Source organism: Rhinopithecus roxellana, chromosome 1, assembly GCF_007565055.1.
Source record: "Rhinopithecus roxellana isolate Shanxi Qingling chromosome 1, ASM756505v1, whole genome shotgun sequence".
NCBI classification, from domain to species: Eukaryota; Metazoa; Chordata; class Mammalia; order Primates; family Cercopithecidae; genus Rhinopithecus; species Rhinopithecus roxellana.
Window position 1 is genome coordinate 192,620,135 of NC_044549.1, and position 13,139 is coordinate 192,633,273.

Consider the following 13,139-nt stretch of genomic DNA (forward strand, 5'->3'; position numbering starts at 1 on the left):
TGTCCATGCATGTCCAAAGGCAAGAGACAGATACCTAAAGGGTGGCAGGACAGGCAAAAAAGAAAGGATTAAACACACAGAGAAAGAATGGCAGAAACATGAAAATTGATGCAAGTTGCAAACGTACACAGGACTTGCATGTTCCAGGCACTCTTTAAGGGCTTTGTAAATATGAACTAAACAAGCTTATGAGGTGAGTAGTGTTAGTATTTTCATGCAGTATCGAGGACACCCAGGCACAGAGGGAGTAATTCACATAAATCACCTCACTAGGTAGTAGAAAATCCAAGATTCAAGCCCAGCATTCTGGCTCTGTGCTCTTACCAGTCAAGCCAAAGAGATGAGTGAGCCCAGTACAGACCAAGGCAGGGAATTAGAGCAAGGAAACCCAAATCAATTCTCCTCTGGCAGTTCCTCCTTCCAGCTCTTGTACAAATCACTATCATTCCTAAGGGGGAAGTCAACCTTTCTCAGGTCCCCGGACTGGGGCTCCCCAGAGCAGGGTGTGGCCTACTCCTCTGGCCTGCAGCCCAGCTGAGCTGCCAGGGACAGGTCAGACAGGTCTGGCTGGTGCAGATGGATGAGGTTCTGCAGCTTCCCCCCGCCCTTCCCGCTGCCCCCCTGGCTCAAGTCCTCACGGACCACAGCTGCTATGTAAGGCCATCACCAGGCCTTGACCAGGCACATCCCCTTGCCCTGCCTCCATCCAGTTGGTGAATTCACCCTCAGGACAAGGCCTGAACTCAGTGTGGGTGTGTAGGAAGGAGGGTGCCCTCACCCATCCCCAGCAGATAGCCCCATGTCAGAAGACCCTGCTGCTGCTCCTCCCCACCACCCCAGGTCACCACTGTAGAGGAACAGGTTAATCCAAAGGAAAAAGTGCTCTATCTGCCTGGTCAGCCTCAGCTGGCTTCCTGCCTCCAACTTGACTGGCTTGCCTGGAAAGAGGCCCAATATGCTGGGTGTGCCTACTCCTACCAGCCAACACAGCCTGTGTCCATACTGCCCTCTGCAGGGTTTGTCCCCCAACCCCAATTCCCCTGAGGGTGTACCCCTGCTTCCCACCCCAGAAATACAGACCGCATTGTTAAAAATAAAGCCTCTTTATTGGTACCTGTAAGCTCAGGTACAAAGTGTTCCCATAAGCACACAGGCTGGCAAGGCCTCCTGGGCAAGGGGGCAGGCCCAGAGCCTGCGTTTCTTGGCACAGACACAGAGAGAAATGGAATAAATTATAGTTTTGACACTCAGGGACAATGTAGAAATTAGGATGCAAAATTAAACATTAGCAAACAAAGGGTATAAAAGCCCTCAGGAGCCACCCCTCACCAACTGGCCTCAGGGCATGGGCAGGTGGGCCAGGCCAAAGTGCAGTGCCCAGAAAGCCCTGAGATAATAGTCTGGGGCATGGTTTGTGCCCGAGGTAGGCCCTTTGCCTTCTCTGGGCCTCCTGTTTCCTCCTTCCCCCTCCTACATCCCTGGGCCTGGAATAAAGGCTACAGCCTTTGGGGAAGGGGAAGATGGAACAAAGGGCAGGAAGTGGAGGGGGCAGGGTGGGGCAGAAGGGAGTTTTGGTCACAGCTGGTTAGCCCAGCCTCTCCCCCTGCCTAGATGATGTCTTTGGCCAGCACCTGCCTGCATAGCCATCCAGGAGCCAGGCAGCAGACATAGATCATAGAGCTCAAATCCACACCCAGTCTGCACCAAAGCCCAGGCAGGGCAAGGTGTAGGACTACAAGGCAAAAGGGGCTCCTTGAGGGCCTGTGCCCACCCCACCCCTGGCACTACCCACCAGCCAGAGAGGTGCAACCAAAGCCGCCTCAATCTCCAAATAAATTATGGAAATAAATTATAGTCTTCACAGTCCAGAGGATTTAGCTACCCATGGGTCTAGGGCTCAGCATGGCAGAAGCCACCTGATTTCAGCCGTCTCACCGTCTTTGGGCTAAGGAACATCATGCAAAGACCGAAAAGTGGTCTGCCAAGCTCCAGAGGAGCCACATTTTCTCCTCTTCCAGGCTCACATTGTGGAGATGGAAGAGCAAACTGTGGGTGCTGGGGTCCAGGCAGCTGAAACGGGAAGCCCCTCCCCCCAGTCCTCTCTTCAGCACAGAAAAGTTAAAACAAATAAATAAATCCAGAGAACTGTATGAAAACCAGGAGTGTGCGCATGGCACCTGTGAGTGAGCCAGCCAGTGGGAGACTGTTACACAGAGACTCTGGGGAGCCCCACAATTACAAGAAAGCAACAGGTCCCTTGGGGCTGGGAAAAGGCATCCTGGTCCTCACACCAGCACAGGCTCCATTAGAGATGCTGGGACAGTGTCCTCAAACTGGCTGTCGATAAAGGGATCCAGGCCTTCGGCAACTGGCTCGGAGAAGCCCATGAGGGACTCCAGGAAGCAATTGCTAGCATCCCCGGGTGGAGAGAGGCCAGGCAGGGGGAAGTGAGGTGCCTCAATGTGGTCCAGGCTGTCAGACAACTTCTGTGATGTGTAGTGAGGCCCCAGACTATAATCTGGCAGAGCCTGGAGTAACTCAAAGGAGTCACAAGAAGACAAGCTGAGATCCACTGAGCTGCTCTGGCCAGCGTCCATGCTGGGTGGCACTAAGTTGCCAGGAAGGCTGCCTTCTCTTGACCCTTCAAGGCCACCATTTAGGAAGCAGCTGGCATCGAGGTTGGCATTTTCATCCAGGATGCCCGATGTGAAGCTACAGCCAGAATAGCTATGGGTCCAGCTGGCCAGGCCACCAGGGTCACTAGTACCAAAGATGTCAGCTGGATGGAAGCAGCTGAGGTTGTCCAGGTTCCCCACACTCCCTTCCTCCTCTTCCTCCTCCTCCCCGCCGAGGTCAGAGTCACTGAAACTCAGGATCCGTGCCAGGCTGTCATCATCAACGCCAGGCTGGAAGCCAGGGCCAGGCAGGCCTGGGTGGGTGGGGCCGTCAGGAGCCTCACTACTGCCCGATGCTGAGGAAGATGCCGTGGAAGAATCAGTCATGTCGCTGCTGCAGCTGTTGTCTCCCAGCTCATTGTTCATCAGGGGCTTGGCCAGTGGGAAAGTAGGGACCAGCGCCTGCTCACCAGAGCTGGGTGGGCTGCCCTGGGCAGGGGCCTCTAGCTCCCTAAAGCTCTCAGCCTCCTGTTCCAACTGCAGGCGGGTGAGTGTGTGGATGAAATGGGTCTGAACTCTCGCCTGATTAAATTCCACACGGCCCATGGGGTTCTCACAGCCCTCCCTGCAGCAGCCACAGGGGAATGCTGTGTGGTCCATCTGCAGAGAAAGTAGAGGTACAAGTGAGGATTACTGTGGAGTGCAAAGAAGTCCCCACATCAGGTTCCACATCCCAGCCCAGTCCAGCCACCACACCTGACACTTGATGCCTGCCAGGCTGCAGCTGCAGGTCTCAGGGTCGCAGATCCTATCGCAGTGACAGCCACAATCCTCCCGGGATTGGCGCAGTGCCTGCAGCTCCCGCTTCTCCTCCCGATCGATCCTTCGCACGCCCGAAGCCCTCAGCAGAGCTCGACGTCGCCGGGCTGGGTAGGGCTGTAGGAAGTTCACTTCTTCCAACCGGCCACCTGCCACAGCGACTGCCAAGTCCTCCTCCACAGAGGCGTCATCAATAGCATCCACCGCAGGTGGTAGCCCTGCCTCTGCCTTGGGTACCCCGGCTGCCGAAAGCTGCATCCACAGGAAAGAGGTATGTGAGAGGCACAGACATGGACATGGGCTTAGCCCTACTGTCACTAGACAAACCCTCCCATGTGCTTACCCTCCCACTACTCATGCTTAATCTGCGATGGGCACTGTGTGTATGACAGTGAACAGGACAGCCAAGAATATGGTCCTCAGGGCATTTGGAAAAAAAAGACAGAGATATCCTACTCATGGCATTCCCTAGATCATGGACAGACTCCCTTTCCTAACCAGACAGATACGCACCCCCCTAATTCCTATCAGCTTCACATCCCCCTCTCCAAAAAGTTCAAGTTCAGATTCAGGTATCATGCCCCCAGCCCCTGCAGCAAACAGACACAAGCCCTCCTCTGTGCCTCCTGTTTGCAGACGACCCAGGCAACAGACTCCAATCAAGCCAATCACTAGGCCCACAGGCCTGTTTCCCCATATACATAATGAGCAAGTCAGCACCCACCCCTGGTACACCCACCCCTCAAGGTTAGGACTCCAGGAACTGCCTTAGGAGGTGGGCCACGAGAGGGCTCTCTCTACCTTCCACTGCAGCATCTCCAACTTTTCCTCTTTCAAGCGCTGGCGGAGCTTCTCGTGCCGTGCACGGGCTTGCTCCTGTGCAAACTCAGCCAAAGAGAAGCGGCGGCAGGCACTGTGGCGAGGGGCCATACCCAGAGTACAGCCACCACGGCTGGGCACACTGGTGAAGCCCTGGCAACGGGGGAAGTAGAAGACGGTGATCCCATCAAAGGCTACACGACCTGGGCGCTCCCGGCGAGCCCGCTTCAGGATAGACAGGGCTGGAAAGCAGGCAAAGATGCTAGGAATTAGTTTTCAGTGAGGCACAACACACCTCCAGGAAGATCATGCCAGACTGCCCTCTCGCCTCCCACCTTCCCCCTCCTCCCTCTCCGCCCACTTTGAAAAAAGAAATGTGAATTTAGGAGCCTGTGTGGCTGGGACTGGAGCAGCTGAAACTGAACACCACACCCATGTCAGCACTGGCTTATCGTTATTTTCCAGTTTAAATGACAGTATTTGTAAGATTAAACATCTTTCCTATGTTTATTAGCCATGTACAGGTCCTTTGTACAGTTTTCTATTGTTTTTTATTGATTTGTAGGATTTCTGTGTTCTGCAACAGGCTTAAAAGGCTTTCCCTTTACAAGTTAATGTTTATTGATTAGTAAGCTACGTACTGGTATTTTCATTAGGTTGAACCGTAATAAATTACCATGTAATGGTGAAATATTGGAAATTCCATATATTTCAACTTACTGTATTAATTTTATACCCAGCTACCAGAGGGAATTCCCTTCTAAAAGGTTTTCTGTTTATACTGTTAGATTCCATGTGCTAAAAATTATATTCTTTTTATGTGTAATGCACAGATATATACACAGTACATAAAAAGGTAAACAGTACATCTATTGTATTAAAATTTCATGGTGGGGGGGAAAATTAAGGAGAAAATGTCTTAATAGGCTTCCTGGGGAACAATAATGAAAAATAAGGCCCAGAAACACTGCTCTAGGGCCATGTTCGTCAGTCTGGAATCACAATTATACAAGCTTGAAAATAACCAGGAAAAACCCCTTTTCACTATGTTCAGGCAAAATGGGCAGCATTTTGACAGGAGAGGGACCGGCTTGACAGGCCCCATGGCAGAGAAGCATGGGGCGGGCGGGGAACTCCAGCAGTTCCCTTTGTAGGAGGGTAGGGTGCTCATTGGAGAAACGAAACTGGAACAGAAGGGAGGGGCCAGACGGGGAAGGCCCTGAGGGCACTCTGCAGAGCTGCATCCTGGATGTCATTACTCCCAAGGTCAAAGGTGAATTAGCTGGGCTCAGGTGCCCCTGGACAGTGGGCACTGAGTAACCACTATATCACAGCTCGTGAGAGCTACCTTCATGGGGACATGACCTCCAGAGGCCAAAGGCATTTTGTCAAGGACCTCTAAATTTCATCTTTCAGGAAGGAAGGCAGGTGATGGGAGTTCCCAGGGGAGGGAGGACTCACGGGTGAAACTTCTGGGGCCACAGAAGTCACGATCAGGCAGGGGCTTCTGATCCCAGGGGCCTTCCTCCTCTGAGTCCCAGGCACGGGAGACAGAAGAGCTTGAGCTTGGGGAGCAGGAGCGAGACTGGCACCCAGAGGAAGAGGAAGAGGAGGAGGAGGAGACCAAGGAGTTGTCCTCATCCAGCTGGTCAAATTTCCTCTTCAACAGCCCAGTCATGGTGGTGCCAGAGGTACTCTGGGGTCTGGGGACAGACAGCCTGGAGTGAGAATGAGAAAGCTCTAAGTGGCAGGCAGGAAACAGCAGGTGGGCTTCCAGCCAGGGTCATCATCCCTCCCACTGACCCTCCAAGGCATCCCAGAAACTGGCCTCTGCCCTCTCCAGCCCTGCCTGTGGAGCTCTGTGTGGGGGAGGGCAGTCTCCAGGAGGATCTCTGCACAAGACACAGCACCTCCCTCCCTCCAAACTAATGTTCAAATCCACGGCCTGATGCTTCAAACTCCCACCTCTGCCCAAAGCCTTCCCAAGCACTAGGTACCTTCCCCACCACCTCCTACAACACACACACACACACACACACACACACACACACACACACACGCATCCACACCAACAGGGGAAGGAGGCAGACAGACCAACAGATGGACTGACAGACCTCAGCCTGGTCTCACTCATTCCCCGACAGGAATCCTGGGGGCTGACTCATAGGCTGGGTGATTCACACAGCTCGCATCTGTGTGCCTGTGTGTGTGTATGCGTGTGTGTATGCGTGTGTGTGTGTGTGTACGCCCTACAGCCCGCACAGCCCGCATGGCCATGGTACGGTGGCTCTGCTTCCTCCTCCTCCTCCTCCAGCACACCCACACAGGCACGCCACCCTGCACATAGGCAGGGCTGCGGGCCCTTGCTCCAGGCTAGCCAGGCATTCTGGGGAACAGGCTGGCTTTGACGTTGGCCTCCACTCCTAGACGGAGTAGTTTCTGAGCCCTTCCCCTCCCGGTGTGGGAGCTTCTCAGACTTTCCCTTAGAAAGCCCCGCTCCACTGTCAAGAAGTCTCCTGCCTCCAGGCCTATGTGACCACAGCCACTCAGGCTGTCTCTTTAACATCTCATTTGATCCTAATGTCCAAAGTTTCTCCTGTCTGTGGCTTCGTGACATGGAGCACCCCACAACACAACACTGTCTCCATGTGAGAGTCTCAGCCTTCAGCAGAAGTATAACCAGAGACTCCCACAGCTGGCTGGCCTTATCCAAGTAGAGAGACTTGGGGCTCCTTCCCTGGAAGGCTTCAGCGAATAATGGCCCTTCCCAAGGTTTGGCAAGCCCCAGAAGACTCAATCCCAAACGCTGAGTACAGCTACCTTGTGTCTGTTGCTCCAGCTGGGTCTTCGGGGAGGTCACCAGGGGGAAAGGGAAAGGAAGTTGAAGCTGAGGCCGAGGCCCCAGTGCTGGGGAACCCTTCCCCCACTGCCATCACAGGAAATGAGAGAGAACAGGAAAAACCAACCAGAAGGCTGTCTTGGTCTCCTCTACTCAGGTGTCCTTTCCAAGCACTCCTTTCCCCTCTTCCCAGCCACCTACAAAGTCCCCGAATCCTGTAGGGTTTGCTGTCAACCTTACTAACTGGATAATGTTTACCCCAGGGACAGCCTCCCCTAGGCAAGCGTGAGAGAAGCAAGAAAATCTCCCTCCCTGGCCAATCCCCCACCCTGGGCCTGGGGGAAGAAGACTCACAGATGTTTCCGGGGGCTTCTCCCTGGGTAGTTTCTCAGGCTTGGCACCCCCTCGCAGGGTCAAACCACAAACAAAAACAACCCAGCTCCCATCTGACCTGCAGGCTCTCCCAGGAGGTGGGGGATTCATGACCCAGAGGCAGGCATACACACATGTACACACGTGCACAGACCACACGGAAACACACATATGGACAGACAACACCCACACATCCTGTCCCCATTGCATCCTGCCAAGAGACCCCATCCTTTCCCAGGTTCCAAATGCCATCTACAGGGCCCTGAATGCCTCCTTCACCACACATCCAGCCTGAGATCCCCCAGGACCCACTGCCCACTTGGTGTCTCTGCCCAGACATCCCCTAGAAACATAAAATTCTGCAGGCCCCAAATCGAACCCCTTGTCTCTGTTCCCCACCCCCCATGCCATCTGTTCCTCTTCCTGTGTTCCCTATCTTAGTAACAGCCCCACCACCCACCCAGTCACTCAAGCCAGAAACCTGCAGTCATCCTCAACTCCTTCCTCTCTCTCCCTCCATCTACATCCAGGCACCCCATGCCTGGGAGTTCACGTAAATTCATTTAATCCACACAAAGCCAGGGACAGACCCAGTAGGTATAATGGAGGCCACGTGGCATAGTGTTAAGAACTTCGGCTCCAGAACCAGACTACCTGCTTTTGAACTGTGGCTCCACTATTAACTGACTGGGTAATCCTGGGCAAGTTCCTTAACCTCTCTGTGCCTCCAATTCTTTGTCTTAAGACCTCATAGGGTTGGGAGGTTTAGAAGAATCAATACGTGTCACATGTTCTTAGATTAGTGATAAGTGGTCAGTGAATGTGTTATTCCACACTGAAAAAAAAAAAAGAGCTCCAGCTCCTGGATGCACACGACACAGATGCATCTCACAGACATCATGCTGAGTGAAAGAAGCCAGACACAAGATATATGCAAATGTTCAAAAAAAGGGCAGAACTACTCCGTGATGATGTAAGTCAGAGCAGTGGTTCCCCAGGGGAGGGAGAAGGACACCCTGGAGAGAGTCATGAGGGAAATTTTCTGGGGTCGGGGGTAGGAAGGGCTGGGGGACCTGTAAAAGTTCTATGTTCATCTGCATAGTGGTTACATGGAACTCTAAAATTGTAAATATTCATCTTATGGACACATAAAATTTATATACTTACACATTTTATTTAGGTTACTATCAATTTAAAACGTTCACTAACCTTAACATGTCTCTGTTCCCACAGTGGCTACCCCATGTCCCTCTGCTCCTGCCCTCTTTCCCCAGCCATTCTTGATCCTACAGCCAGAATGACCCTCTTAAACCACACATTTACCTGCCACTGCCACACCTAGAACCACTCTATAGCCTCTACAGCTCCCTTTGAGGAAGCTTGACATTAGGATCAAGTCCAGAATTCAAGAAGCTGAAGCTGACCCGGCCACTGCTTCCCTCTCCCCACCTTGCTCTCTATACTCCAGCTGAACTTGCAGTTCCCATAATGGCCATGTCCCCGCTCACCTCCTGGCCTCTGCAAAGCTGGAACAACCCAGCCTCATTCCCTTTCAGAAAGTCATCTTTCCAGGGGCCTCCCGAATCCCCTACTCCTTCCTCCTGCCTCTCTGCGCTCCTGCTAGGGACTGAATATTTGTATCCTATCAAAATTCTTATGTTGAGACTGAATCCCCAGTGTGACGGGATTTGGAGGTGGGCCTTTGGGGGGTAATCAGGCCATGAATGACACCTTATTAGCACCTTTATAAGAAGTGACACAAAAGAGATGGTCTCTCTCTCCAACATGTGAGCTCAGACCCAGCAAGAAGGTGTGCATCTGCAAGCCAAGAAGAGGGACTTCATCAGGCTGACTGGAGCCTTGATCTTGGATTTTGCAACCTCCCAAGGTGTGAAAAATAAATCTTTTGTTTAAGCCACCCAGTCTGTGGACTTTCTATTACAGCAGCCCAAAGTAAGACAGTTCACAAAAACCCTGGTATTTCCCCATCACAGACGTTATCTGATCAGACTGCAGGGGCCTCATTGCTCATCTGCCTCGCGCTGAGGGCATCTCTGTCTGGCTGCCCCTGTGCCCATGTCTAGGACAGAGTCTGGCATAGAGAGGGCACCTGATAATACCAGAGGTAAGCAGACTAGCCCTGCATATCGGGTATAGACCCAATTGCACAGGCAATCTTACGCACATGAGGTTGCTGAGGGCGACTGGTCAGTGTGACCTTCTCCTGCTCCTGTCACAGTTAATTTAAGAGGGGCAGGAGGAGAATCACATGTCTATCCCCCAGCTGTGCCAGAGGGTACAAGCAAGAATGGTGCTCAAAAAGGGTGGCTCTGAGGGCAGGAGAGGGAAGCTCAGGCTGCAGGCAGGTGCCAATGTACGCAATCCCAGGAGGCTCCCCAGTTCCCCAAGAGGAAACAGATGGAAAGAGATGTCAGGAAAGCAGGCTCAGCCACACACTGAGGCTCTGCCTAAGGGATGTCCACAGAAAGAGAACTTAAGGTGAGGAGGTTATGACCTCCAAGCCTACAGACAGGGAAACAGAGACACAGGGAAGCTACAGTCATGCTGCAGGTTCTAGTGATGAACAATCCCTTCCAAATCTGCAGCACGGGAATGAAATGAGAAATTACCTCCTCCCTGATACTCCTCTGGAGAGGCGGGGGAAGTGCCCTTGGTTCTCGTGTTCCTCTGTTCCACGTGGGAATCCAGAGGCTAAGAGGCAGAGGCAGGAGATGAGACAAAAAGACTGAGCCAGATACAAGGAGAGGCCAAGAGGGAATGAAAGATAGTGAGAATCTAAGAAAAGTGTCAGACAGTGAGTCAGAGGTGGGGGGAGGGGCCCTCAGCAGCTACCCAGGAATCAAGATTCTGACCATGGCAGTGTTCCCAGGGTGAGCACAGCCCCCTCCCTAGGGTCCTGGAGGAAGAAAAAGCAGTTCCCAGGAGCTGGCTCAGACAGAAATACCACACCGCCGAGGAACCCCAGAGACAGGCCCTGAATCAGAGAGCCAGGCTTCTTCTGGGATCTGAGCCCTGACAATCGGGCAGCCCTCCTGCCACCACACACAGGCACTGACAACCCCCCACTCAACTGGCCACAGTTATCTACACACTCAGGTCACACTATGCGAATCCAGGAAAGGCCACCTCACCCCGGGCACCAAGCAATCAAGGGCTGTTTTCGAGAAGTGGGGGCGGGGCTTGAAAAAGTCACAGCAACTCCTCTGTCCACCTCGGCAGTCCCACCAGTGCCCCAGGCCTCAGCCCAAGCCAGTCTTAGGGAGGGGGCACCTTTAGCTGCCTCCATCCCCCTTCAGGAATCTGAAGAATGTGTCCTTTAACCTGAGCCCCAGGCCTTGGCCAGTCCCCCCAAAACACTTGGGGTCACATGACCCCTGTCCCTCAGGAACAGCTTCCTGGGAGAAGGGGAAGGCACCTCCCAGCACCTCTAGTCCCCACTGAAAAACGAGCCTGGGTGGCCCAGAGAGGACAGACCGAAAGCCTTGGCACCTCCTCCCCAAGCATCCCTCTGAAGGAGAGCTGGGGGAGGGGATGGCTCCTCGGCTTTGGCCTTCAGGACCTGGCACTGGATAGGTGCCAAATGTATGCTGGCTACCGGAGGCACTTGTTCCTGTAGAAGGGACATTGCACCTGACAATGACTGCTTCCTCCACCTAAGAGGGGCCTTCTTCCCTCTCTCATTCATTCAACAAATACGCACCAAGCTCACATACGTGCCAAGCGCTGTGGCAGGCACTCGCGCGTGCAGGGAGCAAGACTCACACAGCTGCTGCCCTCTTGAAGCTCTGAGTTGAGCAGGAAGGACAGAGTGGGGTGCTGGGATGGAGGGTCTGAAGGGTGGGACAGGGCACGGCTGGGGTGAAAGTAGGTCTCTTTGAGGAAGGAAAGTAGACAGAGTTCCAGTTAGGGGATCCGCATGGGTATGGAACAGGAGGAGGGACCAGGAGAGTGTGATCGGAGGAGGGGCAGCCCGCGAGGCTGATCCTGGGCTCCAGGGCAGGCTTTAGCTCGAGGGCACGGCAAGCCACAGAGGGCTTAACTAGGGAGTGACAATGCCAGATTTGCATTTTAAAAACGTGGCTCAGCACCGGGAGTGGAGGGGGTGTGACCGGTTGGAGGTGCTGCCAGGGCCAGATGAGAGGACAGGTCAAGGGCATAGGAGAAAGGCAGATACCGGGATGTGGAGAAAGAAGAGGGCACGGCTGTCAAGGATTTGGGTAGGGGGAGGTGATGAGTTACTCTCCAAAAGGATTGAGACTTCTGGGTGGAGGCGCTGGGTGGGCAGCAGGAGACGGGGAGGGACTCTCTGGTGTCAGGAGTGTGGGCTACGGCTGTGTGTGATTGTGCCAGGAGCGGGAGTGACTAAGTGTGTGACTATGGCTGTGGTGTGGGCATCTCCACAGTGCGTGCCTGTGAATGAGCCCCGGGGAGGAGAAACTGAGGAAGGGGAGGAAGTACGTGCTGCAGAAGGAGGAGAAGTGCGTGGGAGAGAGTCTACGTGTGCCTGCGGGTGGCCAGTGTAGCTGCGCCCGTGACTCACAGCAGTGGCCTCTGAGAGTGACGGCGACTGACAAACAGGTGAGCCTACGACACAATCCCTCCCTCCCTCCCTCCCGGGGTCCGTGACTCACCGCGCTTCCCTGTTCGCTCATCCCTCCACTCCCTCCCTGACCCCCGCCGGCCGGGGGCGCCCGGCACACGCCGCAGCTCCCGCAGCCTCCCCGAGGGGGGAGCCCGAGGAGGAAGGCGACAAATGTCACCTGCTCCGGCCACGCGAGGAACTTCTGAAAAGTTCTCAGGCAACTGGGTCAAAAAGAAACTCGCCCGCGGACGCACGCCCCCGTCAACTCGCCGCTCGCGCGCAAGCCCGGCTCTGTCCCCACTCGCGCAGAGCTCGGGGAGCCGTGACTTCTCTCGGGGTTACCGCGGCGGGCGGGGGAGGGGAGCAGAAAACCTGCGACTCCCGCCGGCCGGACCCCCGGACCCCGACTCCGGCCGCGGCACGCCGTCAGAGCCGGGCAGCTCCCGCCCCCGCGCCCGCTCAGGGTGCCGAGGAGAGAACGACAGGAGGCAGGAGCGGCAGTGCCACTCGCGCTGAACGCCCCCTCCCCAAAGTCCCGTCCTTCTGGACCCAAGGCCCCTCGGCGCTCACCTGCAATCCGGACGCTCGCGGAGGACAACGACGCGACCCGCGTCCCGGCGGGGGACGCCCCCAGCGCCGCGACTCTGTGCGCTCGGCCCGGCAGCCGTCGGTCCAGCCGCCCCTAGCTCTGCGCGTCCGGCAGCGGCGGCGGCGGCGGGAGACTGGCTGCGCCCAGCCCCGCCCGCCGCTCCGCCCTCCTCGTCAGTGGAAAACTCCGGGGCTCACTGCGCTGACGCACGCCGGGCCTCCAGCCAGGCCGCCCGGCAGCCCCGCCCCGGAGGCGCCGCCTCCTCCCCCGCCTGGAGCCTGGCGCAGCGGCCTAGGGGCCTCCCTGCGGACTCTGACCCGGCTACTGCGCCTCCGCCGCTCTCCGCCCCCAGCCCTCTCCCGCCAGCGCCCTCCCCGCCCCGCTTCCAGCACCGTCCCTAAAGGCTCGGACGACTCAAGCCGGCAGAGCCGGGAGTAGAGATCCCCCCCTCGCCCCACCGCCCCAGTTTACAGATGGGTAGAT

The 13,139-nt window shown here is 55.3% G+C and overlaps 1 protein-coding gene across 3 annotated transcripts; it reads right to left on the minus strand.

Moving 5' to 3' along the window:
- Positions 1-1,087: 1,087 nt before the first annotated feature.
- On the minus strand, positions 1,088-12,806 carry CSRNP1 (cysteine and serine rich nuclear protein 1). Of its 3 annotated transcripts, none has more exons than XM_010371509.2 (5): positions 12,638-12,806; positions 5,715-5,971; positions 4,236-4,495; positions 3,372-3,686; positions 1,088-3,275 (listed from the first exon to the last, which is right to left on the minus strand). In XM_010371509.2, exons 2-5 carry the CDS (start codon positions 5,929-5,931, stop codon positions 2,286-2,288), a joined length of 1,782 nt encoding a protein of 593 aa, XP_010369811.1. In that variant the 5' UTR covers positions 5,932-5,971; positions 12,638-12,806; the 3' UTR covers positions 1,088-2,285. The 3 variants fall into 3 exon arrangements, with proteins under 3 accessions (XP_010369811.1, XP_010369812.1, XP_030790847.1); XM_010371510.2 differs by having other exon boundaries at positions 5,715-5,956; positions 12,638-12,770; XM_030934987.1 differs by lacking the exon at positions 5,715-5,971 and having other exon boundaries at positions 12,638-12,762.
- Between the last annotated feature and the right edge of the window lie 333 nt (positions 12,807-13,139).